General features: G+C 41.2%; 2 protein-coding genes across 4 annotated transcripts in view; both read right to left on the reverse strand.

Annotated features, from left to right (window-relative positions):
* Positions 1-1,202: 1,202 nt before the first annotated feature.
* LOC111981160 (histone deacetylase complex subunit SAP30L) lies at positions 1,203-13,958 on the reverse strand. The gene is made up of 4 exons (XM_024012325.2): positions 13,303-13,958; positions 11,224-11,346; positions 10,850-10,948; positions 1,203-1,639 (listed from the first exon to the last, which is right to left on the reverse strand). Exons 1-4 carry the CDS (start codon positions 13,486-13,488, stop codon positions 1,511-1,513), a joined length of 537 nt encoding a protein of 178 aa, XP_023868093.1. The 5' UTR covers positions 13,489-13,958; the 3' UTR covers positions 1,203-1,510.
* Positions 13,959-15,659: 1,701 nt separating this feature from the next.
* The window catches only part of LOC111981379 (gametogenetin-binding protein 2), a 35,820-nt gene continuing 23,594 nt past the window's right edge, over positions 15,660-27,885 (reverse strand). For all 3 annotated transcript variants that reach the window (XM_024012609.1, XM_070449249.1, XM_024012610.2), the window contains 6 exons: positions 20,922-21,098; positions 18,509-18,662; positions 17,438-17,563; positions 17,092-17,249; positions 16,645-16,878; positions 15,660-16,449 (listed from right to left, as the gene is read on the reverse strand). In XM_024012609.1, coding sequence (XP_023868377.1) covers positions 16,261-16,449; positions 16,645-16,878; positions 17,092-17,249; positions 17,438-17,563; positions 18,509-18,662; positions 20,922-21,098 — 1,038 coding nt within the window. In that variant the 3' untranslated portion in view covers positions 15,660-16,260. The remainder of the gene's footprint in view (positions 16,450-16,644; positions 16,879-17,091; positions 17,250-17,437; positions 17,564-18,508; positions 18,663-20,921; positions 21,099-27,885) is intronic.

Raw genomic sequence — 27,885 nt, forward strand, 5'->3', positions numbered from 1 at the left:
ATCTGTGAAGAGACCACTGACAAACAAAACAGCGAGCATACAGCAGTGTTGAAGTGAACAAGAAAATCCCAATTAGTGATAGAGAGAAAGCAAAAACATTTTATTTTAATTTTTTTACAACTCCCATCTTCAATAAGCGGTAGGTAGTGTTATCGTGTGGTTGCGTGCCCACGAGACACACACATAATTTCAACACTGTGCCAGGAGAGGAAATAGACTTGACAGCTGAGGGTGACATGATTCCACAGAAATACATTGCAATAGAATAGAACAAATGTATCGTGAACACTAAGGCAAAGTACAGCCAGTGCTTGTGTGCACTGTGAAAACTATTTAGGTGGTTCAAATATGGTTCATTGCTCTCAAGTTGAGACGTTCTACGTGCTTGTGTTAGTACAGCAACAATTCTTCTGAAATAATATAATAGTAGTAGTAATAATAATAATAATGCATTTTAAACCCCTAATGAACAAGTTCAATTAATTGCTTTAAATTAGTCTCAAAAGCTGAAACCATGAAAATGAACACAAACTGAAAGTTACTTTCCACCAGACACACACAACTTTACAGAGACCTTACAATCAAGGATGAACTAAAGTACTGTACTGACATCTCACAAAAAAGTAGAAAATGTAGTAAAGAAAAAAGTCAGACATAACATTTCCACCAATACTTGAAAAGAGCTTGGTATTCACTGAAAGGCCATTTCAATCTGCAGTGTGTTTCAGTGTATAAGACGGGAAAGAGCGGGTAAAGTCAATGTAAAATGTAAAAAAGGGTCAGGGCCAAATGCTACATCATTCAACTTCAGTCATCCCATGTATGTCATAACACTGGATGAGTATTATAAAACTGGGTTGTTCGAGCCCTGAATGTTGATTGGCCAACAGCTGTGGTATATCAGACCGTATACCACGGGTATGACAACATTTATTTGTACTGCTCTAATTACGTTGTTAACCAGTTTATAATAGCAATAAGGCACCTCAGGGGTTTGTGTGATATGGCCAATATACCACGGCTAAGGGCTGTATCCAGGCACTCTGCTTTGCGTCATGCATAAGAACAGCCCTTAGCCATGGTATATTGGCCATATACCACACCCCCCCCCCCCGGGCCTTATTGCTTAAATTCTAGTTGGACACCAGAAAACGCTTCCCAAAACCTTATCCACCATCTTTTCATTCACAAAATGCTCCATGACTAGTTTATTGAAATATTAAGTTTGCACACTCTGGTTTGACACAAGCCTTTCTTAAAGTTGTTAACAGTCCATGCAAAATACAAAAAATACAAACAAATCTTTAAGGCAGTTCTCATACATTGCATTCTATCGTGTTGCTGATATCTTTATACTCTGCGTATTTTGTACATATCGGCATATTCACATTACAGAATTACATTACCCTGCGGAGAGTCTTGACAACAGTCTGAAATCAGATTAGGCTGCCTGGCGGAAACACCTTTTCATCAAACACACGTGCTCATGTCCAAGACTTATTGGTGGCCTTTATTCCAGCTGTTTGCTGCCCTCCGATTTCTGGTCCAGTCGGCTTTTGCTGCTCTTCACCATATAAATAAAGTATGTGAGAGTCTCCTTCTCGTTCACTGGGATATTCCGGAAGTGGCGACTGACAGTCTGAAAACAAATAACATTGCATTGAGGCCAAAATCATTTAGTTATCACAGAGAAGAACTACATTCTATCCAAAGTGGTATGTAAGACAATAGAGAGGTAGAGGTCAGTTTAATCAGTCTATTTTTTGAACATCCAGTTGTTTTCTCCCCAATTTTAATAAAAACATTGTGGTGAGGATTAGTGGTATGGTCAGGGGCGCAACTTTCACTGGGGACATGTTCCCCCCACATTCTGAATTTACATTTTTGTCCCCCCAGTTCTTTCATTGGAATGTAATACAAAAAACCCAAGCGCAGGTGTGCTTTAGGACCATGCGGATGCCTCCAAGCGATCGGGTAGGCTGTTGGGAGCGTTTATCCGACTGGATAAATAATTCTAAAACCAAAGTTGCGCCCTACCTCATCAGTCTGGTTAAAGGGACACTTCGGGATTTTGGCAAGGAAGCCCTTGATCTACTTCCCCAGAGTCAGATGAACTCATGGATACCATTTCTATGTCTCTGCGTGCAGTTTAAAGCATCTGTTTAACTCCCAACCAAATCAATGACCACAATTCTGACAAGGATCAGAACTCCATAAATAAATTCAGGAGACCCCGTCTAAACCCAAACAGATTATTTGATTTAAAATAATAAACGTGAAGGGAAATAAACATCCTCTATGTAGTCTCACCAAGGGCTGTTGCGGTATTACCGTCACACCGGCGGTCATGAGTTATGAAGGCAGTCAAATTCCATGTGACAGTTTAGTCACAATAATTAGGCTTCAAGCTCTGATGCTGCTGATGGTCATCAGTAGCCTACCAAACTGCCTTGTACCCAGCACTCTATATTCCCTCTAATCACTCTGACATCAATACAAGTCTAATCGAAATTCTAATCAAACACTTCATGAGAGCTTATGAGCTCATGTTGCGCAACATTTCTATAGGCTATGCAATTGCGCGAGAAAACAGAGTGATGGCCTCTATTAAAAAGAGGATCCAATCAGCTTTCTATAGGCTAAGCCTACTATATTTATTTCTCAACTTTCCTAATATTAAGCACATTGCTTATCTTTCCAACAGGAGTATAGCCTACCTGACCGGCATGAAAATGAACCACGGGAAAAGCGTCCTCCATTTACTATTTAAGTGCATAGATGACATGTATTTTCCCCACTACCCCTGTTGAGACAGGTGCATGATAATGATCCATTCTAAAGCAAAACAAATTTCACCAATATTAGCCTATCACTTGTGAATAATGCCCAGCGTAAGGCAAGAAACAATGCCTTTTTTGGGGGGGGGGACTTTTCTGATCAAAGTCGCACACCTCATGTAGCCTAGCTCATAGGCCTATATCATTTGATAAGGTTTGTATCAAATCAAATGTATTTATAAAGCCCTTCTTACATCAGCTGATATCTCAAAGTGCTGTACATAAACCCCAAAGAGCAAGCAATGCAGGTGTAGAAGCACGGTGGCTAGGAAAAACTCCCTAGAAAGGCCAGAACCTAGGAAGAAACCTAGAGAGGAACCAGGCTATGAGGGGTGGCCAGTCCTCTTCTGGCTGTGCCTCTTTGGCACAGCCAGAACAACTAAAGTGGCCAAATAACTTCTTAAAAATAAGCACTGCTTTACAAGTGGAGAGCCTAACTGGCATACGCAGTGTGAGTCTAGTTTGGGGAAGATACTTTTTCACCTTAAAAATGCACCTTTATAATAAAAGCATTAGTTGCAAAATCACATAGATAATGGTGTTTTCCTGTTAATGGAACATTTGTGCTTATAGCCTACTGCCACGTGCACATTGCTGCGCTTATAATATGAAGAAATAGCCTAATAGTTTATCAACATTCAAAGCTAAACATTCTGATCTGTTGCGTCAGCCACAATGCGTAAAAAAATGTTTTTTGATGCTGGTGGTTGTATTAATTTGGGATCTATAGCATCCCCCAACTGTCCCAGACTTTGTTTGGAATATTTATTTCTCGCACAGAATAGGTCAACTTTTGTACTATGGGGATAGTAGATGGACATAGGTTAGTGCTTTTACTGTTCGTTACGCCTACTCGTCTTGTTGGCAGACGAAAAGTAAAATGTGGACAGTTCTTCCAATATCTTCCATATGCACCTCGGAATTGGATAAGAACGCGCACAGTTGCATCCCGGAAGCATCGGTCTTCAATTGTAGCCTGTGAGAAAGACCCAATCATGTGATGGAGAGCCATGTGAGTGAGAGGTGCTTCGGAGCCCGCAGCACTCCGGGCCAAGGGCACAACGGCCACTGGCTGCAAAAAAGGCATGGATTTTTTTAGGGTGCATTACGGCCACACAAAGGGTATAACGCCGAGAAATTCGATTCACGACATTATCAAGTGCTTGTCAAATTGTGAATGAGAGACTGATAAAGTGTGTACAGCCTGCGCAAAAAAACAAAGCAGAGCTCATGCCTTTCAAGCAAATTTTCCCCAATAATTTAGAGTCGCATCACACAGCCTTACAATGTATTCAAAATCAAAACATTTAGCCCAAAGTTTAGAACTAAAGTTACATTAACTAAATTCAGCATATAGGAGTATCTATTTCTTCATTAACCGCTCAACACAGAATACTCAAATAATTTGTATAAAATAGAAATTATATTTTCTTCAGCTTTGTTCAATTGTATTCTTTATACTATAAAATAATGCCAGGGAATTCTAAGCAAATAGTGTCTGCTAAATGACGTAGTGTAGTCCACAGCCATTTGGCATAGCCAGATCAAGACAACAGAGTATGCTATTCTGTTCTTCTGAAAAAGACTACATTTTCTTCATATCATGCTTCTTTAGACCTGTCTAAAATAAATAATGGATTTATTGTGAAGGTGTAGGCTATATTACATGGATTTATTAGATTTCTTAAAATGTAGATGTTCCAAAGGTCTGCATCAGTGGCTTGTAGGCAATGTGTGGATGCCAGAAGATGCTAAATGTGTTTATGTTCATTCACGTCAATTACCGTGAAACCGACAGTTATTTGATTTGCTTGACAATCACCGGCCGACTAAATTGTGACTGCCACAGCCCTAGTCTCACCCAGCTCCATTCAGGGCTGACAGTTCCACTCAATGGGGGCAGCGCGTAGAGAGCAGTAATTGTTTGGACCTGTTGACTTGTGCTTTATTAATGACATGACAGGCTCATTAATGGAGGTCTAGGCCTCTACCGCCTAGGAAAACATTTCATTTATTGCACACTCGTAACTGTCATAGCTAACTTAGCTAGCTCAATCAATCAGTATTTTTCTGTGCTATTTCTGCACTATGACACTTATTAAAGCCTTGAATCTCATAGGGATCCCTGTCACCACTGGTCATCTAGCTAGCCACGTAACCAGCAGGGTTGCATACGTTTCTATTGGACTAGAGCTAACTAGGCTGGCTAGCTAGCTAATGCTAGCTGGCTAACGTGAGCTGATAATCATGTAGCAGCCTATGCTGACTAGCATTGCTAATATACTAGCTAGCTAATGCTGGGTCCGCAAAAATCAAGTAAATGCTACTGAACTCAGGACAAAAATCACGTTTCCACATTGTAGTGGCTATTAATGTTTTGGTTGTTTGTTTATTTGCTTAGTGACATTGCGAATATCATATTTTTGTAATTTAACTCTAAATTTAACTACCGGTATGTACAGTGCATTCCGAAAGTATTCAGACCGTTTCCCTTTGTTACGTTACAGCCTTATTCTACAATGGATTAAATAATTTCTTACCCTCAATCTACACACAATACCCCATAATGACAAAGTGAAAACAAGTTTAGATTTTGTTGCAATTTTATTAAAAATAAAAACAGAAATACCTTATTTACATAAGTATTCAGACCCTTTGCTATGAGACTCAAAATTGAGCTCAGGTGCATCCTGTTTCTATTGCTCATCCTTGAGCTGTTTCTACAAAATGATTGGAGTACACCTGTGGTAACTTCCATTGGATTGGACGTGATCTGGAGCAACGAACCGCCCTTGCTGTCTCAGCCTGGCCAGGTCCCCTCTCTCCACTGTGATTCTCTGCCTCTAACCTTATTACAGGGGCTGAGTCACTGGCTTACTGGTGCTCTTCCATGCCGTCCCTAGGAGGGGTGCGTCACTTGAGTGGGTTGAGTCACTGACGTGATYTTCCTKTYTKGGTTGGCKYCCCCCCCCCCCCTTGGGTTGTGCCGTGGCGGAGATCTTTGTGGGCTATACTCGGCCTTGTCTCAGGATGGTAAGTTGGTGGTTGAAGACTTCCCTCTAGTGGTGTGGGGGCTGTGCTTTGGCAAAGTGGGTGGGGTTATATCCTGCCTGTTTGGCCCTGTCCGGGGGTGTCATCGGATGGGGCCACAGTGTCTCCTGACCCCTCCTGTCTCAGCCTCCAGTATTTATGCTGCAGTAGTTTGTGTCGGGGTGCTAGGGTCAGTCTGTTATATCTGGAGCACTTCTATCTTATCCGGTGTCCTGAGTGAATTTAAGCATGCTCTCTCTAATTCTCTATTTCTCTCTCTCGGAGGACCTGAGCCCTAGGACCATTCCTCAGGACTACCTGGCATGATGACTCCTTGCTGTCCCCAGTCCACCTGGCCGTGTTTCAACTGACCTGCCTGCGACTATGGAACCCTGACCTGTTCACCGGACGTGCTACCTGTCCCAGACTTGCTGTTTCAACTCTCTAGAGACAGCAGGAGCGGAAGAGATACTCTTAATGATCGGCTATGAAAAGCCAACTGACATTTACTCCTGAGGTGCTGACTTGTTGCACCCTCGACAACTACTGTGATTATTATTATTATTTGACCATGCTGGTCATTTATGAACATTTGAACATCTTGGCCATGTTCTGTTATAATCTCCACCCGGCACAGCCAGAAGAGGACTGGCCACCCCTCATAGCCTGATTCCTGTCTAGGTTTTGGCCTTTCTAGGGAGTTTTTCCTAGCCACCGTGCTTCTACACCTGCATTGCTTGCTGTTTGGGGGTTTTGGCTGGGTTTCTGTACAGCACTTTGAGATATCAGCTGATGTAAGAAGGGCTATATAAATACATTTGATTTGATCTGGAAAGGCACACACCTGTCTATAAGTTCCCACAGTTGACAGTGCATGTCAGAGCAAAAACCAAGCCATGGGGTCGAAGGAATTGTCGATAGTGCTCCGAGACAGGGTTGTGTTGAGGCACAGATCTGGGGAAGGGTACCAAAAAATTTCTGCAGCATGGAAGGGCCAAGAACACAGTGGCCTCCATTGTTTTTAAGAATAGAAGAAGTTTGGATCCACCAAGACTCTTCCTATAGCTGGTCACCCAGCCAAACTGAGCAACTGGGGGAGAAGGGCCTTGCTCAGGGAGGTGACCAAGAACCCAATGGTCACTTTGACAGAGCTCCAGAGTTCTTCTGTGGAGATGAGAGAACCTTCCAGAATGACAACCATCTCTGCAGCACTCCACCAATCAGGCCTTTATGGTAGTGGCCAGACGGAAGCCATTCCTCAGTAAAAAAAGGCACATGACAGCCTGCTTGGAGTTTACAAAAAGGCACCTAAATGACTCTCAGACCATGAGAAACAAGAGTCTCTGGTCTGATGAAACCAAGAATGCCAAGAGTCACGTCTGGAGGAAACCTGGCACCATCCTTACAGTGAAGCATGGTGTTGGCAGCCTCATGCTGTGGGGATGTTTTTCAGCGGCAGGGACTGGGAGTCTGAACAAGAACAACAACCCTAAGCACACAGCCAAGACAATGCAGGAGTGGCTTCGGGACAAGTCTCTGAATGTCCTTGAGTTACCCAGCCAGAGCACGGACTTGAACATCTCTGGAGAAACCTGAAAATAGCTGTGCAGCGACGCTCCCCATCCAACCTGACAGAGCTTGAGAGGATCTGCAGAGAAGAATGCAAGAAACTTCCCAAATACAGGTTAGCCAAGCTTGTAGCGTCATACCCAAGAAAACCCGAGGCTGTAATCGCTGCCAAAGGTGCTTCAACAAAGTACTGAGTAAAGGGTCTGAATACCTGTGTAAATGTTATTTTTTGTATTTTATAAATTTACTAAAATGTCTAAAAGACTTTGAATTGTCATTATGGTGTATTGTGTTTAGATTGAGGGGGGAAACTATTTAATCCATTTCCGAATGCACTGTATCTAATCCGGTTTTCGCATGAGAAAATGAGTGAAGTCCCAAATTCCCGGCGAGATACTGCGACACACACTTACTGATACGAAGTCTCAGAAATAAAAGATCCGGTCACGGATTAGGAACCACTCCCTTTGAGGATACTGGAGTTCTTAGGAGAGGAAAATGACTTTGGATAATTGCCCTAATGAAATCCCAAGACAGAAGTTAACTCTTATAGAGCTGAGTCCTTCTGAGACAGCTTACCAAGTTCTTTAGATGGGCTACTAACTAATGAACAAAAATATAAATGCAACATGTGTTGGTCACCATGTTTCATGAGCTGAAATAAAAGATCCCAGAATGTCCCATATGCCTCAATCTTATTTCTCGACAATGTTGTGCACAAATCTGTAATCGCTGAACATTTTTCCTTTGCCAAGATAATCCAGCCACCTGACAGAGGCAGAACGTTCAGGGGCAGAACGACAGATTTTTAACCTTGTCAAGTCGGGGGATCCAATCTTGCAACCCTACAGTTAACTAGTCCAATGCTCTAACACTGATTACATTGCACTCCACGAGGAGCCTGCCTGTGCCGCGAATGCAGTAAGCTAAGGTAAATTGCTAGCTAGCATTAAACTTATCTTATAAAAAACAATCAATCAATGACTGTCATTGCTCCAATATGTACTTAACCATAAACATCAATGCCTTTCTTAAAATCAATACACAAGTATATATTTTTAAACCTGCATATTTAGCTAAAAGAAATCCAGGTTAGCAGGCAATATTAACCAGGTGAAATTGTGTCATTTCTCTTGCGTTCATTGCACGCAGAGTCAGGGTATATGCAACAGTTTGGGCCGCCTGGCTCTTTGCGAACTAATTTGCCAGAATTTTACGTAATTATGACAACATTGAAGGTTGTGCAATGTAACAGGAATATTTAGACACATGGATGCCACCCGTTAGATAAAATACGGAACGGAATAAACGTTTTGTTTGAGGTGATAGTTTCCGGATTAGTCAAAGGTATATGGTTTAGAGAGAAATAGTCGAGGGGTTCCTTCGTTATTTTACCGTTCATGTCTTCCATAGAGAATGTCTTGATCTACTTCAAATAAGGTCTGTGTTTCGTGCAGGCTTAAACCGCCTCGATGTTTTGATACCCGTGTAAATCTCACTAGGATAAGGTAACGTTTGTCAACATATTTTCATAAATCCACTCTACAAAAAAAATGATCTTCGCTTATATTTAGCCAATATTGATCAGAGTTACCTTGTCCTATGGATATCTACACAGTTAAAAAATTGGCAAGGTGGTGTAAGCCTACACGAAACACAGACTTATTTTAAGTGAATCTAAAAATATCCTATGGAATAAATGAAGGAACCGCTTTTCAGATTTTGCTAGGTGTCATGGGAATTATGACTCGCACTTTGGTCGTCAATTCTTACCATGCCCATTATTAAGATAGGATTTCCTGCATATAGAAATGACAGTTTTTGTTTTCAACATTCATCACAGGTAACTTAAACTCTATTTTTATTCAAACAGTTGAGAGTATTTGTCTCCTAAGCAGACTCTTCAGTATCATTGTCACTTCAGAGCTGTGTGTGTGTGTATTTATGTATTAAGTTAAAATAAAAGTGTTCATTGTTCATTCAGTATTGTTGCAGTTGTCATTATTACAAAAATGTGTGTGTATGATATATATAAAAACATTTTTTTATATTTTTTATAAATCGGACCGATTAATCGGTATCGGCTTTTTTTGTCCTCCAATAATCGGTATCGGCGTTGAAAAATCATAATCGGTCGACCTCTAGTTGCTACCATGTTGTCATGTTGTGTTGCTACCATGCTGTGTTGTCATGTGTTTCTGCCTTGCTATGTTGTCGTCTTAGGTCTCCCTTTATGTAGTGTTGTCTCGCTTGTCGTGATGGGTTTTGCTTATATTTATATTTTATTTATTTTTAATCCCCCGTCCCCGCAGGCCTTTTGACTTTTGGTAGGCCGTTATTGTAAATACGAATTTGTTCTTAACTGACTTGCCTAGTTAAATAAAGGTTAAATAAAAAATACTAATATTGTTTCTGCAATGAGAAATTACCATCTTCAGCGAAGATACAACGAATTTCATGGAGTATCACAATCATTTTTTTGAGATCGTATAGCGGTTTTCTCTACAAACGGCTCTTTTTGGTGAACGTCAGGAATCGAACATGTGAAAGAGCCATTCATTTGGCTCCCTGATTTGCATACTACTAGTATCTTCTCTGAAGATGGTCATTTCTCATTGTGCAGAAACAATATAGTGAGGAGAGAGCCTTCTGGTCCACACTTTTTTAGTGTATTAAAATATATACTTTTTAAGGCTATCTAATAGTTAATTAATGGCTTGAGCAGTCAGCACCAGGAGGAAGGCTAGAGTAGAGGCAGTTGTTTCCCCCCCATATGGCTCCTGCAACTTGAATGAGCCTCAAAAGGAATATGTATCTCGCATAGAACACAAGTTGGTAAACTATTCTACTATGGGGTTGTGTGAGTATGTTTTAATAACAACATTACATGGCAAAAATAGTAGCACTGGAAAGTTGCATCCTGAGTGACAAAGTATAGGCTGTGCACACAGCATAACAGAAAATAAAATATTTGAGAATACACTTATTTGGGAATATATTTCTTAGAACAGACATGCTTCTGTATTAGGCTACATCATCTCCAGAGATGTTTATTGCGGATCTACACTGATCTCAAAAACAACCTGTTCAGGATTCATATGATGAAAATCCATCGCAGTAAAGGAGAACTTCAACCCCTGTGTAGAAATACTTATCTTTCTTGCACATGTAGAAAGATGCCACTCAAGGAGTAGAGAAATAAGCACGGTAGCAATGGAAACCAGGGACCCCCTCCTTTTTTTTTATAACAAAGGCCAAAATTGCTGCATTTCTTACTAGCACTTATTTCACCAACATTTGTTTTGCTTGCAGTGACTGATATGTGGTTGTCTTACCTAACTTAGTTGAATGCATACTAAGTCGCTCTGGATAAGATTGAACGCTAAATGACTAAAATGTAAATATTGGCCTACCTCAGCCAGTTGGGCCTTGTTCAAGCCAGGTCTGGTCTGGAGCTTGTAGTGTCTCTTGTAGCGTCTCAGCGTGTTTACCTGAAGCTGGAACAGGTCCACCTAACATCACAGAAACAGACATTGTGAGGAAAGAGTGGTGTGTTATCCATTAAGCATTGAACATCTTTAAGCACATCTGACTGTTCTCTATCATTATATTTCACACAAAAGAATGCATATAACTGTCATGCTATTATGCCTTTTCATCAATAGTCATCTTATGTTCTTTTTCATATCTACTCAACTTGATGTTTTTTTCTTCAAGGAGAAGCAGTGTCATTCTTAGAGACACATGATTAAAGGGAGGACAATGGGCTCGTTTTCCCAGCTGTTACCTCTGGCACTTCCACATCATGATCAGGAGACTCCCCTCCGTCGTCACTCGTCTTCCTCTTCCTTTTGTTACGGACACTCTGGATGAAGTTTTTGTGGAAGTCGCATATGTAGAGGTGTCGAACCTAAAATAAGAGGAATAAGAGTGTACAAAACATTTCCCATTACATATACTTACCAGGTGAATCCAGGTGAAAGCTATGATCCCTTATTGATGTCACCTGCTAAATTGCTTCAAATCAGTTTAGATGACGGGGAGGAGAAGGGGGATATCTACTAAGCTGCTCGCTCCTGTAAGATGGGAAGGCAGAGCAGGCAGTGGCACGGTTGTGTGAACCAAATCGCAGAAAATAAACAAATGAGGAAAATCCAAAGCTTTGTGGAATCAGGAGTGCCAGATAGCTTTATGGGACTCTGCTTCTCTACAGTTTGGGCCTGGTTCAGGCACCTAGCCTGAGGCACAGAGATTTAAGTCTGTAATCATACAGACCTCCTCCCACGCATTTGGATCTAGGGTGTCAGAGTCCAGTTGCTTCCCCACGTCCTCCAGTAGCTCAGCCTGATATGCCTACAATACAGAGTCCTGGTACATCTTCTGAAAAATTGAGGCAGTAAAGCACTCCGTCTTTCAAGGGAGTGAGGGCCTGAAGTTGTTAGCCAGTGACTGCACCACCGAGGGAAGGTTACCAAACCCGGATTCCTCCATGTTGTTCGTGTTCAGGCCCGGGGGTGCCTCTAACAAGAATCTTGCTAGTGAGAAGTTTGTCCAACAGGCTCTTAGCTTCCCTGAGGCAAGCTGGTACAGCAGGGAGCAGTTGTTAAAGGTCCTTTAACAGGCCGAGCTCCTACGGGAGACGACCACTCAATGCAGCCAAGCACGAGTTTTCAGCACGAGTTTTCAGTGTAGCCTATTAATCGTCTATAAATGTTGAAATATCTTCACGCCTACAATACAAACCTCTAGGCTTCCGTCATAAGAGTAAAAAAAACAATTACAGGAGGCAGTTTGGAAAAAACAATCTTGTGTGAATCATCCTCTGGAATAACGCACATGCTTGGATAATAATTACAAAGCCAGCGTCTCATGATACCGTCCAAATAGGGCTATAACATAGCAAAGAATAGGCTTCTCAGCATAGAGTGCACCACATCATCCCATGGGATCAGTCAAGGCTGCACACAGCATAAATATCACTGAGCTATTATAGTTTGTACACATCACCTATATTCAAACAAAGTAGGCCTTTTATAGGCAAATGGGAAGCATCATGCTCATGTCAGTCCTCTAGAACGCAAATGTTGTCTTCCTAGTAGTAGGACTCTGCAATAGTGAGGTTTTGAGTATGTGTGCACCGTGTTTTGGGAGGCGAGCAAGAGTCGACTCGTGCACTACTAGCTATGCAGGGTGAAACCAAATTGTCTATATGCAGACTGCGGTTATAAACATGCCGCGCCCACTGCCATTAGGTTGTTAAGCACCGTCTCTGACACACACACACACCAGAACAGTCCGTAGCCGTAATGCACCAACGTTGGAAACCCCCACCTAAGAAGAAGGCTGCTGGTTAGCTAGGATACCCGTAGACAGTGTTCTTCGCCACCGCCTACCGAGCACTGTTTTGCCGCAGTTCTATTAACGTTACAGCGAGGGAAGTAGCTAGTTTGTGAGCCAACCCAACACTTGCTTAACGTTAAAATATCTGCGGAGAGGAGGCGGGGGGCGAAGGACACTGTGGCGGTCGCCTGGCTAGCTAGCAGCATCAATGGCAGTGGGCGCGGGATGTTGGTGGACCTTCTCGATGAAACAGCCAAGGATTGGAGATCCTCCTTGTTTGATGTTCCACAAACTAATCCAAATGAAGCCATAAGCAATCAGAGAAATCCAATGTTCCGTGATTATGGCGCAGAACAATTGTAAAACAATAGCAAATAGATAAGTGAGGTTGAATTTGCCAACAAGCTGAAGCGTTGAAGCGTACTAGGCAAATTCTTGCCTAGTAAACTGTCAGTGGGAATGTCTACGGGGCTAGCTAGCTACCTCGTCTCATAGTTGGAACAACTAGTTAGCAATACACACTTACGCTTTTGTCGATGTCCAGCTTTAGTTTTTTCTGCGATATGCTTTTCTGGATCCGCTTGCTGAAGGAAGCGTTTCCAGCTGATCGTCCGCAGCGCTCACCATCCTCAATCAAACAACACGTCTGGCCGTAAAGCGGCGGAGCCGGAGGTCCATCGTGACTGTCTTCTTCTGTGCTGAACCCGTTCATGATAGTTGGTTTGGATCTTCTTGTAAAAGCCACTGAGAACGTTCTGTCGTCCTTCAATGTCCACTTTCTTCTACAGACAAGCGTTTAACGTCGTTACCTAACAACTTATTTTATATTAAACCAATGCGAAAAATTAGATAATGAAATGTCACTGTACTGAGTTTCGTCGTCAAGCTAGGAACCCATACCACAATACAGGCTAGAATGCCAAGAAAGAGACAGGACCTCAAGGTAGCTTGCTAGCTAGGTAGCTACTGCTAGCGAACAAAATTCCTAAACTGATAACACGCAACCGTTACTTTTCTATCATTCGTACATGTAGCTCTAAACAGTTCACATATAAAACTAAATCGGAACACTTCAATCGTCTTTCACTGATTAAACAATTTTGAAGACATCACGTATTTCATAGACTTCACTTCAACAGCCGCGGTATTCTTTCAGAATAGCTTGTACAATGAACACGTCCTGCTACTGCAGCGGAAGTTTTCTTACTGGATCACCATTGGTCATTTTCTAATAGAGGCGGGATTAATATGTTTTGTATTGCTCTTCGGTTGGTTAAAATGTATGTAAATCGTCCAATTGTTGCTTCCTGGATCACGATGCGTATTTGTTTTGTATGAAAAGATGAGTCTGAAACGGCCACTGTGCTCGACTGTGTAATCTTCATACTGACAAACATAGACATACATTTCTTTGTGTGCATTATATACGGATAGTATAACAATACTAAATATGCAGTAGCGTAATAATGTTATGACGTACTGTAAGTGCCTTAATGTGTTTGGACCCCAGGGAGAGTAGCTGCTAATGGAGATCCTTAATACAAATACTGTACAATGATAGTCTGATATTATTTGTCTAAACGCGGTCGTTCTGTAGTCTGCTTTTGAATAAGATGTCCTTATGCATTCTTTTAGACGTCTGCAGCACACATGAGTTATCAATTTGTTAAAATACAGAAAGTAATATCCTTGGTCTTGAAAATGTAGCCAACCACTGCCCTAATCAGGACGTTTCCCAAAAGCATATTGGTTAAATTAAGATGCTTTTGGCATACCAGGCCTCGATGACAGGTTTGACAGGTTTTTCTAAAGTAGCTAGGTGATTTATTTTAAATATGAATAAATAGTGGATCTTTTTTTTTTTTTAAAGGATTACAGACTGACTCAATTATAATTATACTGCAAATTAAATGGTGGTTAGACATCTCAACTTTTTATGGAACAAGGCCCAAACTATATTTAATGCTTTAAAATTGGTGCTTTTAGGAGACATTGCCATCCTCAAAGTAACTAGTCAGAAGAGTACATTGCTACAGTATAGAAAAACAGTAGTAAGCTCTGTCATCATGTAACGTGTGACCTGTCCCCGGCAAGAGCTGTCCCCTGCAATGTCCCACGATTAGAAAGTAGCAACTCTGTAGTTAAATTGATGATATTTCAGTAATCAAAAGCTGTATCAAATCGGATTTGCATGTAAAAATGTAGTCTCACCTTCACTCGTTTTATGACGTTTTATCAGTGATACAATTTCAACCACCGAATGAACCCCAAAAAAATGAACAGCCAAAAAACAAACAGCATAGGCTACCAAATTTGGGTGATTCTAAAATTACTACATAGACTAACATGACCACACCGCTGCGAGTGTTGCAAAATAAATGTACACATACATGTTATTCAATCATTGCCTCCACACTGCTTGCACACTTCAACGAGCAACATGCGCGCCCAGTCTAGTCAGCATGTTCGAGTAAAACAAGGGGTAATCTATGTATGTGTTGTAGTTGAAAGAACTGTACATTTAAAATGGATCGTTAAATATAGTTCAATAATTTCCCCCCCCCCAGCAACACATTTCCCAAAATCTGGTCACGTTACTTCACATTCACGTGCATGTTGCATTCTTTTGCAACCAACGGGAGCCAAAGTGCAAACTTGAAGAGGGAATTTATTGCAAAACTTTCCATGTGTATAATAACAAGTTATTGGAATGGAATACTTAGTCTAACGAAGGTACAGTACCGTGCCTTCGGTCAGCTCCCAATGACAGGCCTGTGAAGCTAAACTTGTCATATTACGCCATCTACTGGTTATTCAAAAACATAGCGCATGGTAGGTAGCCAGGTCAGAAGCACGCACTAATAAATAATATCAAAACGCAGATCAATAAATATTTTTTTATTTAGTAAATATTACACATTGTCTTACTGTAAAATCTTTATATTCAGATCATTTCATTTATGTACACATTTATTGGTGCAACTTATTCCACTAAAATTAAGTGTCACAGAGTAAGACACACAAAATGGAATATGCGAGAGAAAAAAACGACATAGGACTGACGACCAACATCTAAATCCTAATGTCACAGCTTGCAAGCTTGATTATCAGATCTACTGTGCTACAAAAAACAAAACAAAAAAATCCATCAGCCCTACAAAATGAGACCAGAAAGAAACAGCTATGTTTGGTCAGGCTGAGAGGGAGAACAAAGATGGGGCGACAAGGTGAACGGGGAGAGGTGACAAGATAGGTGAAAAGTAGGGAGAGAGATAGATGGAGAAAAGATAAACAAATGGAGGGAATTAAGAATCACATTTACTTCAACCACAGAGTGGGGGAAAATAAAATAAACACCAGACCAAAATGTACTTCGATTTTTTTCATTTAGTTTTTTAAAGGCGGTACGCACAGAGCAGTGGTAATAATCATGAGTGTTAAAACGATTTCACAACAGTAGAGTAGTGCAACAGCAGGGAATTCATTAATTGACGTTGGTGGTGGCAGCAGCGAACCACTCTCCACCGCCGCGGCAGTACTTCGTAAATTTATCCTTCAGGTGCTGTCTGTACTGGTCGCGGTTGTTGTAGAAGGACTTGTTGCTATCCACAAACAACTGGATCTCGTCCTGCGTGAGGCAGTTCTCTTCGTCTGAAGTCACTTCAGAGTCGGTCTGTTTTCAGTAGAAAATACAGTTAAATGGACCTTCCAAACACACACACACACACACACACACACACACACACACACACACACTGAATAAATATTTTACATCCTACAGCACCACTCATATGGAACTCAAAACGAGTACAAATAATGACATCCAGCACTGAAGTGACTATCACAGCTTTTTTTAAATTTCACTGACCAGTAGTTCCATGAGACTGTTGGCTCTGGTGTTCCCCTGACCACACACGTTTGCCTCCAGATAATGACTCATGTTCTTTTGATGTTCTGCCCATGGTAACTGCAGTGCAATGCTAGAAAAGGTGTCACAGCACAACTTGGCACACATCTCTTTGGTTCTGCACACACGTGACGTTGTAGAAGTGTTTTGCCCTCTCCTGTACCCTTCCATCACACAACCCTCTGTTTTTCGACCCTTTGGAGAAAATAAATGTTTTATAGTTTCGTTTAATAGTTTCACCTGATTAGCAATGAATGACGTTCTAATCATAGCTCTGACTAGACTAACATAACATAAGGAAAAAATGTCAAGGGGAAAAGTCAATTTAAATGATAAGCTATACAAATGGAAAGATCTGAAAAAATCACATCCCTACTATGGTGAAATCAAACTAAATTCTCATCTCACCTGWTCGTTACATAACAAGCCCTTGCTCTTTCTTTTCTTATTATTTTTCTTGCCCTTAGTGTTTTCTTCATAGTTAGCCCAGCACTCCACACAGCTGTATACCCCGTCCACCTCGTCTTCATCACAGTGATTATGATGGTGACCACACAAGTAGTCTCCTTCAGATGACAACAAGACACAGCAGCAGTGAGAAAGGAGACCGGTGAGGAGTCAAAAAACATGACAGGCATCCTATCCAGATACACCACATTCTGTCTTACAAAAAAAGAAGACAAATGACAGCAACACCAGGCTTGGAAAAACACATCACTATTTGGACCACACACACCAAAAAAAATGGACCAACCTGCTTCCTCATGGTTGCAGATTCCCTCAGTGCAGGCGACGTCAGAGCCCTCCCGTGAGCCAGTCTCGCTGCCTTCCATGCTAGAAGAGTAGCCACAGTCACTCCCATTGCTGTAGGGTGACAAACCTGGGGAAAGGACAAGGAGAAAAATCCTTTAAATGAGCTCAACAAGTGCCTGAGGCTGGTCTAGCGGGCAATGCCGCCTACCCATATACAGATAACTGCCAGAATAAAGGAAACACCAACATAAAGTGTCTTAATAGGGTGTTGGGCCACCAGGAGCCAGAACAGCTTCAATACACTTCGGCACATTATCCACAAGTGTCAGGAGAAATTCCATAATTTGATGTTTTGTTGATGGTGGTGGAAAATGCCATCACGGGTGCCACTCCAGAATCTCCCATAAGCGTTCAATTGGGTAGATCGAGTGGAAGACTACGAAGCAAGCTACAGTAGATCAACTCAGGCTTTTATAAAGCTAGCCAGCTTCAGTTTCACATTCCATGTCATGCTTCAGCTGTACTACGACAGTGGATATTGCTTGTCCGCCTGCCGCTAACTCAAGCAGGCTTGAAACTGCGAGTGCATGTTGCACATGGCTAGTCCAACACTAAGTTCTTCATTGAGACTAGGCTGAAGCAAATTCGTGCCACATTTTCAATTGTGCTGGAATCAAAATGAAAGAAAAGTTATTTAGCAAATTCAGCAGTCTATGGTGTGAATAGGGCTGTTACGGTGACCATATTACCTCCACACTGGCAGTAACGAGTCATGACCGCAGTCAAATTCCACGTGACTTGATTCACGGAAAGTAGGTTTCTCCAAAACTGCACTCCGATGCTGCTGATGGTCATTAGTAGCCTACCAAACTTGCCAAAGGCCAGTCGCTAATGGCCTGGTACTAAACACTCTATAGTCCCTCTAATCACACTGACAAATGCAAATGTGATCGAAAATATAATTTAACACTTCACGAGAGCCCTTGCATTCAGAGTTTGAGTGAAAGATTGATCTTACCCAGGGTCAGGTATCTGGTCTTAGGTGATGGTTGGATATTGGTGGCAGCTTTACCTTTCTTGACTTTAGGAACGGTGCCGTCTGGGCAGCTGCAGGACATAGTGCTCTCGTTGCTGGTGACGACCACCTCCACACAGCCGACATGACCCTCCACCTCTGGGCTTCCACAGGCCTTGCAGCCTCTTCTCTCCACAGACTCTAATGAAGCCTGTATGGGGGAACATAGAAAATGACAGAACAGTATTATATTATTGTTAATGGGATGACCACAAAGGGGTGGCAGTAGGGCTGTCCCAGACAAAAACAATCTTGGTCGACCGAGTCGTCTGTTCTTTCGACTAATTGATTGGTCTATATTTTGTAACATGTATTTTTCCATATATAGACACACCCCATGTTTTAATAAAATCAACTATATGCAGGCTACTGAGTCTGATAATTTTTAATCACAGTGCTTAAAGGAAAATTACTAGAGGGAGCCAGAGATTAATATAGCCTAATCAGAAAGAAAAAAAACCTGGGCCCAGATTCACAAAACCTTCTTAAAAGCAATTTCTTCTTTACTATAGACTTAAGAAAGTTAAGCAAAGTTGCTATTCCTCAAAATAGTTCTTAGACATTTTCTTGCGCTATTTCTTATGTTTCTCCTTAAGCAAAAAGTTAAGAAATTTGATTCTTGAAAATAAAGTTATTGGAAATGTTCTTTAATTCCAAGATAGCTAAACCCTTTGTCTTAAACTCAGGGCAGTGAGAAAAAAAGTTCATGAAAGCAAATTAACATGTTTAATTCACTCAAACTTCTGAAAGTTTCAGTATTGATTATTTTAAATCCAAGAACATGTTTTAGAACAGTAATCTCAGTAAAAAATATGCTAACATGATTGCCAGTGCTAGCGAACTAAAACAGTTGCCTAGCAACAAACATCTTAACATTTATAAGATGATATTTGAGAAGTTCGTAAGAAAATCATTAAATCTTAAGACATTGTTGGGGAATTGAACTTACTATGTTATGAACTTCCTATTTTTGTTTTCTTAACCTTACATTTTTGCGCAAGAAGTGTTTTGTGAATCTGTGCCCTGTTCCCAACCCTCCTCCCCACTGCTGCTGGCCTTCTGCCTTTATGCTCCAGAAGTGTCTGGTAATAGGCTACACCCGAGGTCGGCAACCTTTTCCATTTGGAGTGCCAATTTATCGTACCATTTCTACTGATTTGCATGCCAGTTATGTTTTTCATGTGCACATTTTTGTGGAACAGTTTAATTTAATATGTACAATCAAGTCATCATATCTCAAAGTCAATGTCATGTGCAGGTAGAAAATATTGTATAAAAATCACATTGGCTACGCATGGCCTGTCTGCAAGGAACTTGAACATGAACTTGGTCCTGCAAATTTACAACATAGTATAAAATATTCTGGGCCCGAAGTTTCCAGTGCCAGTGAGCTCCTGACAGACACAGCTGTAGGCTATTTGCGCAAGGGATAAGAAGTAATTAGGTAGGACTATTTCATGACGTTTCCACCCAGATTAGAGCACAACTTTTTTCCCCCCTTTCATAATGGGTGATTATGAAAAGGAGAGAGCTGGAAAGATTTTTCAAATAGGCTACGTTGAGGAACTAAAAACAGAACACTCAAAACATGAGCACAATGGCAGCTCTTCCTTTAAAGAACTCCAGGCCTCAAGAGGGCAGATACCCCAAAAACACGGGTGGAAGTAAAAAATTGAGCCAGGATTTCTGGAGGGACTACTTTTACATGCGCACCTGGCAGATAAGCATGGGTATAAAATGTTTGGGCTTAGCTTTGCTTGGGTCCTCAACATACAAACAGCTCATTGTTCAACCCTAAAGACGCAACTGGTATGTAATGTTTGGAATTATTTATTATGTTGCATCCAGTGCTTAGCACAATTTACATGTTTAACTCTGGTAGGAGTGGTGACTTTTTTGTGTGGATATTTTCTGACTGCAGAAGTAATTGCTTGAAGTGCTAGATTAAATTGTTTAAACGTTTACTTTATTCAAAGCCATGCTTTGTTGCTGTGTCATGCATTGTTTATTGTGTAAAATAATGCATGTTTATTCTCTGTTTAAGGTTATCAACCTATTCCTCTGTCATTCAACTACTCTATTCAACAAATCAACTGTTTCAACATATTCAACAAATGGCATCAACCATAATAAAACACTAAAAAGGAATTGAGTTGTCCCTTTGCATCCTTCACGTGTTATAGAACGTGAAGGATGCAAAGGGAAAATAGAAATAGAATGCTTTAGTAATCTGGCAATAACATGATTAGCTTGATAATGAAGAGCCTGGATAAGGTTAACCACATAATGTGGAACAAGTATGCCAGACAAGGGCATGTGGGGACAGTTTCCTAGAACAGACTCACTGGTATTTCCCTGTTGTCATACTGCCTTAGTACTCCTGTCGTGTAAGAGTGGAGAAAAAGATTACCTCATCCAGGCTCTTCTCTTTGCCGTCGGACATGTTGAAGCCGCACTTGTTTTTTCGTCTGTTCTTCTTCTTCTGCCTCTTCTTCTCCTGCTTCAGCTCCTTGGCCCTCTCCTCCTCCGACAGCTCTTCACACAGCTGCTCCAGACGACTGATGCCTTGCACCTTCTCCACCGCCATCTGGGGAAATGGGTGTTAACAGGTTGTTATAGTAAAAATTATTCGGCTAAATAAAAGGTTTAATGTTGACTCAATACATATAGCGCCTTCAGAAAGTATTCATACCACTTATTCAACATTATGTTGCGTTAAACTGAATTCAAAAATAGATTAAAGACACACAATACCCCACAATGACAAAATGAAAACATGTTAAGACATTTTTGCAAATTTATTGGCAATGGATTTTTTTTAGTATTCACACCCTTGAATCAATATATGTTAGTCACAGTTGGCAGCAATTACTGCTGTGAGTATCTGGTTAAGTCTAAGAGCTTTGTACACCTGGATTGTACAATATTAGGCAATTATTATTTTCAGAATTCTTCAAGTTCTGTCAAATTGGATGTTTATGATTCCTAGACAATCATTTAAGCAGATTTAAGTCAAAACTTGGCCAGTCAAACATTTACTGTATTCTTAGGTAAGTAATTACAGTGAAGATTTGGCATTGTGTTTGGGGTTATTGTCCTGCTGAAAGGTGAATTAATCTCCCAGTGTCTGGTGGAAAGTAGACTGAACCGGGTTTTCCTCTAAGATTTTGCCTGTGCTTAACTCCATTCCTTTTCTTTTTATCCTGAAAAACTCCCCAGTCCTTAATGATTACAAGCATATCCATAACATGCTGCAGCCACCACTATGCTTGAAAATATGGAAAGTGGGACTCAGTAAAGTGTTGTATTGGATTTGCCCCAAACATAACACTTTGCATTCAGGACAAAAGGTTTGTTGCTTTGTCAAATGTTTTGCAGTATTACTTGAGTGTCTTGTTGAAAACAGGATGCATGTTTTGGAATATAAAAAAAGTATATTTTAACTTTATTCTGTACATGCTTACTTTACTCTGTAAATTAGGTTAGTATTCTGGAGTAACTAAACACAGCAAAAAAATAAACATCCTCTCACTGTCAACTGTTTATTTTCAGCAAAGTTCACGTGTAAATATTTGTATGAACATAAGATTCAACAGACAAACTGTACAAGCTCCACAGACATGTGACTAACAGAAATTGAATAATGTGTCCCTGAACAAAGGGGCGGATCAAAATAATAAAAAGTAACAGTCAATGCAGCTGGTTGCCACACCAGATACTAAGTACTGCAGTGCATCTCCTCCTCGTGGACTGCACCAGATTTGCCAGTTCTTGCTGTGAGATGTTACCCCGCTCTTCCACCAACACACCTGCAAGTTCCCGGACATTTCTGGGGGGGGAATGGCCCTAGACCTCACCCTCCGATCCAACAGGTCCCAGACGTGCTCAATGGGATTGAGATCTGGGCTCTTCGCTGGCCATGCAAGTTCACTGACATTGACATTCCTGTCTTGCAGGAAATCACACACAGAACGAGCAGTATGGCATTGTCATGCTGGAGGGTCATGTCAGGATGAACCTGCAGGAAGGGTACCACATGAGGGTGGAGGATGTCTTCCCTGTAACGCACAGCGTCGAGATTGCCTGCAATGACAAGCTCAGTTAGATGATGCTGTGACACACCGCCCCAGACCATGACAGACCCTCCACCTCAAATCGATCCTGCTCCAGAGTACAGGCCCTGGTGTAACGCTAATTCCTTCAACGATAAACGCGAATCCGACCATCACCCCTGGTGAGACGAAACCACAACTCGTCAGTGAAGAGCACTTTTTGCCAGTCCTGTCTGGTCCAGTGATGGTGGGTTTGTGCCCATAGGCGACGTTGTTGCCGGTGATGTCTGGTGAGGACCTGCCTTACAACAGGCCTACAAGCCCTCAGTCCAGCCTCTCTCAGCCTATTGCGGACAGTCTGAGCACTGATGGAGGGATTGTGTGTTTCTGGTGTAACTCAGGCAGTTGTTGCCATCCTGTACCTGTCCCGCAGGTGTGATGTCCGGATGTACCGATCCTGTGCAGGTGTTACACGTGGTCTGCCACTGCGAGGACAACCAGCTGTCTGTCCCGTCTCCCTGTAGCGCTGTCTTAGGCGTCTCACAGTACAGTCATTGCAATTTATTGCCCTGGCCACATCTGCAGTCCTCATGCATCCTTGCAGCATGCCTAAGGCACTTTCAAGCAGATGAGCAGGGACCCTGGGCATCTTTCTTTGTGTTTTTCAGAGTCTGTAGAAAGGCCTCTTTAGTGTCCTAAGTGTTCTTAACTGTGACGTTAATTGCCTACCGTCTGTAAGCTGTTAGTGTTTAACGACCGTTCCACAGGTGCATGTTCATAAATTGTTTATGGTTCATTGAACATGCATGGGAAACAGTGTTTAAACCCTTTACAATGAAGGTCTGTGAAGTTATTTGGATTTTTACGAATTCTCTTTGAAAGACAGGGTCCTGAAAAAGGGACGTTTCTTTTTTTGCTGAGTTTACAATGTTGAGCCATCCTCATTTCTCCTTATCACAGCAATTCAATTCTAACTAGTTTTAAAAATCACCATTGGCCTCATTGTGAAATCCCTGAGCTGTTTCCTTCCTCTCCGGCAACGGAGTAAGGAAGGATGCCTGTATCTTTGTAGTGACTGGGTGTATTGATATACCATCCAGTGTAATTAAGAACTTTACCATGCTTAACCTCTACCGCTTCTCTCTCCCGGATCCGGGATCCTCCTCATCAAAAAAGCTGACTAGCATAGCGCGACAGGGATATCATATAATTTCATGAAATCACAAGTCCAATACAGCAAATGAAAGATAAACATCTTGTGAATCCAGCCATCATTTCCGATTTTTAAAATGTTTTACAGCGAAAACACAATATATTTATATTAGCTCACCACAATAGCCAAACACACAACACCATTTATTCACCGCCAACATAGCTTTCACAAAACCCAGAAATAGAGAAAATTAATCACTAACCTTTGGACAACTTCATCAGATGACAGTCTTATTTACATTTACATTTAAGTCATTTAGCAGACGCTCTTATCCAGAGCGACTTACACTTATAACATGTTATACAATACATATATGTTTTGTTCAAAAATGTGCATATTTAGAGCTACAAATCGTGGTTTTACATTGTGAATACGTAGCCACAATGCACCAAAATGTCCGGAGATATTTTGGACAGTCACCTAATCTAACCTAATCTAAGAACTCATCATAAACTTTACTAAAAAATACATGTTGTACAGCAAATGAAAGATACACTGGTTCTTAATGCAACCGCTGTGTTAGATTTTTAAAAATAACTTTAGTACAACATACAGCATGCAATATTGTGAGACAGCGCCCTACAATTCTCCGCCTTGTTGGAGCCAACATAAAACACAAAAATACGAAATAACATCATAAATATTCTCTTACTTTTGATGATCTTCCATCAGAATGTTGTGCAAGGAGTCCTAGTTCCAGAATAAATCGTTGTTTGGTTTTAGAATGTCCATTTCTTCTGTCGTATTAGCAACTTTGGCTAGCCATGTGGAGGGCACATGTCCAAGAAATCGTTGCGCCTGGAACGAAAAATTCCAAAAGTCCCAATAAACGTCGAATAGACTGGTCAAACTCGGTTGAAAATCCTACTTTATGATGTTTTTCTCATATGTATCCAATAAAATCAGAGCCGGAGCATTTCGTCGTGTATACGTAACGCATTTCAGAAGACAATGTGGAGTTCCCCTGTGCGCAGTTGAAAACTGACAAAAGAGCGGATCTGTCACTGCAAAAGCGCTCATTCGGCCTCACATCAAGCTAGACACCCCATTCAACCGTCTACTGCCTGTTGACATCTAGTGGAAGGCGTATGAGGTGCAAACAGATCCATAAATATAAGCCAGTTGAACAGGCAGGCCCTGACACAGAGCCCCATTTTCAGAATTTTCACTTCCTGTTTGGAAGTTTGCTGCCAAATGAGTTCTGTTTCTCACAGATATAATTCAAACAGTTTTAGAAACTTCAGAGTGTTTTCTATCCAATAGTAATAATAATATGCATATTGTATGATCTAGAACAGAGTACGAGGCCGTTTAATTTGGGCACGATATTTTCCCAAAGTGAAAACAGCGCCCCCTATTTAGAAGTTAAGGAGATATTCAATGTGAGAAAAAAAAAACACATCTACCCCAAACAAAAATATAAAAACAAAATGTCAAAGATTTTACTGTTCAAATCAAATTTGATTAGTCACATGCATGCGTATACAACAGGTGAAATGCATACTTATGAGCCCGTTACAGTTAATTTAAGGAAATCAGTCAATTTAAATTAATTATACCCTAATCTATGGATTTCACATGACTGGAAAACAGATATGCATTTGTTGGTCACAGATATCTTTAAAAATAAAAGTATATTTAAACCAGCCAGTATCTGGTGACGACTATTTGCCTCATGCTGTGCGACATCTCCGCTTAGAGTTGATCAGACGGTTTATTGTGGACTATGGAATGCTGTCCCACTCCTCTTCAATGGTTGCTGGATATTGGCGGGAACTGGAACACGCTGTCGTACACATTGACAGGTGATATGTCTGGTGACTATGCAGGCCATGGAAGAACTGTGACATTTTCAGCTTCCAGGAATTGTGTGCAGGTCCTTGCAACATGGGGCTGTGCATTATCATGCTGAAACATGATGGCGGCGGATTAATGGCATGACAATGGGCCTCCAGGATCTCTTCATGGTATCCCTGTGCATTCAAATTGCCATCGATAAAATGTAATTGTGTTCGTTGTCCATAGCTTATAACTGCCCATACCATAACCCCACCGCCACCATGAGTCACTCTGTTCACAATGTTGACATCAGCATACCGGTCACAAACACAATGACATACACACTGTCTGCCATCTGTCCAGCACAGTTGAAACCAGGATCCATCCATGAAGAGTACACTTATCCAGTGTACCAGTGGCTATCGAAGGTGAGCATTTTCCCACTGAAGTCGGTTACAATGTCGAACTGCAAGTCAGGTCAAGACCCTGGTGAGGACGAGGGGCACACAGATGAGCTTCTCCGAGTTGGTTTCTGACAGTTTGTGCAGAAATTCCTTAGTTGTGCAAACCCACAGTTTCATCAGCTGTCCGGGTGGCTGGTCTCAGACGTTCCAGCATGTGAAAAAGCCAGATGTGGATGTCCTGGGCTGGCGTGGTCCACGTGGTCGGGGGTTGTGAGGCCGGTTGGACCTACTGCCAAATTTTCTAAAACAACGTTAGAGGCGGCTGGTAGCGAAATGAAGATAATTTTATCTGGCAACAGCTCTAGTGGACATTCCTGCAGTCAGCATGGCCTTTTATTGTGCCCAGCACAAGGTGCAGCTGTGTAATGATCATGCTGTTTAATCAGCTTCTTGATATGCCACAACAGGTGGATGGATTAACTTGGCAAAGGAGAAATGCTCACTTACAGGGACGTAAACAAACTTGTTAACATTTGAGAAATAAGCATTTTGTACATAGAACATTTCTTGGATCTTTCATTTCAGCTCATGAAACATGGGACCAACACTTCATATATGTTGCATTTATATTTTTGTTCAGTATAGCAATAGGTGCTATTCTTTGCGAGGCATGGGAAAACCTCCCTCGTCATGGTGGTAGAATCTGTATTTGAAATTTCACTGCTTGACTGAGGGACCTTACAGGTAATTGCATGTGCGGTACAGAAATGAGGTAATTGTTTTTTTTTTTTAAATCATGTTAAACACTATTGCACACAGATTGAGTCCATGCAACTTATTATATGACTTAAGCAAATCTATACTCCTGAATTTATTTTGGCTTGCCATAACAAAGGGGTTGAATACTTATTTACTCAAGATTGACATTTAAACTTAATTTATTAATTAGTTAAACTTTCAAAATACATAATTCCACTTTGACATTATGGGGTATTGCATGTAGGCCAGAGACAAATCTAAATTTGATACATTTTAAACCTGGTCTGTAACACAACCAAATGTGGAAAAAGACAATAGGTGTGAATATTTAAGGCACTGTACATGAGTCATGTGTCTGATGGAAACAACACAAAATACAGCTCCGAACTGCTGACAATGGATTTTAAAAGAAATGATTCAAGCTCTAAAAGATTTTAGAATGTGGCCAATTATTTCAGCTCCGGTACCATTGTTGGGCCGCGGGTGTGAAAGATTCAGCTGGCTAATGGCATTACACACCTGGCTAAAAGATTACTGTAGTTCTGTTGGCGTAACTTTCATAGATAACTTTGACACCTTCTGGAAACACAAGATGCTCTACAGGATTGATGGAGTCCATCCAAATCAGCTCCTGGACTCAAGCCCAGCTTAGATAATCCTTACCATCGTGTCACCGAGTTGTTGTAATTCTGCAGCATATGTACATTATCCCGGGGTTGTTGGCAGTCACAATGCAAGTAACCTTATTTATGTCCCTCTAACTCCCCCGAATGCCTCTGTCGAGCATGCCTGGGAGCTATTCTCACTATCAGTATAAGCAATTTGGCAGTACGTCCAGAAAATTGTTTTGAGAACCGAAAAGGGTGTCTCAGTTTCAAGGTCTCAGCTTGGAGAGAATTAGTCTTGTAAGGTATTGGTCAGTCACATGCATGAACCTAACGTTAATGATGAATATTGAATAAGCTAAATCATGCAAACATAAACTTGTCTGTGAGGAGCTCTGCTGCTTACACAGACATGTACTACTTGGTGCATTAAGTTTGTTGGAACCTCTCCAGCATGCTGATAATAAAGAATGACTCATTTAAGATTGACTTCGGTGTCCTTGGTGGTAATTTCCATGACAAAAGCTCGGGAGCAACGAAAATGCAATAGTCATGCAAAAAA

Source organism: Salvelinus sp. IW2-2015, linkage group LG20 (genome assembly GCF_002910315.2).
Source record: "Salvelinus sp. IW2-2015 linkage group LG20, ASM291031v2, whole genome shotgun sequence".
NCBI classification, from domain to species: Eukaryota; Metazoa; Chordata; class Actinopteri; order Salmoniformes; family Salmonidae; genus Salvelinus; species Salvelinus sp. IW2-2015.

Excerpts from the sequence above, each read along its gene's own strand:
- LOC111981160 (XM_024012325.2), bottom strand. The coding sequence starts at position 13,488 with ATGAACGGGTTCAGCACAGAAGAAGACAGTCACGATGGACCTCCGGCT. Across the intron at positions 10,949-11,223 it reads ATGATGTGGAAGTGCCAGAG|GTGGACCTGTTCCAGCTTCA; the intron begins GTAACAGCTGGG and ends CTGTGATGTTAG. Across the intron at positions 1,640-10,849 it reads ACAAGGCCCAACTGGCTGAG|ACTGTCAGTCGCCACTTCCG; the intron begins GTAGGCCAATAT and ends ATTTGTTTTCAG.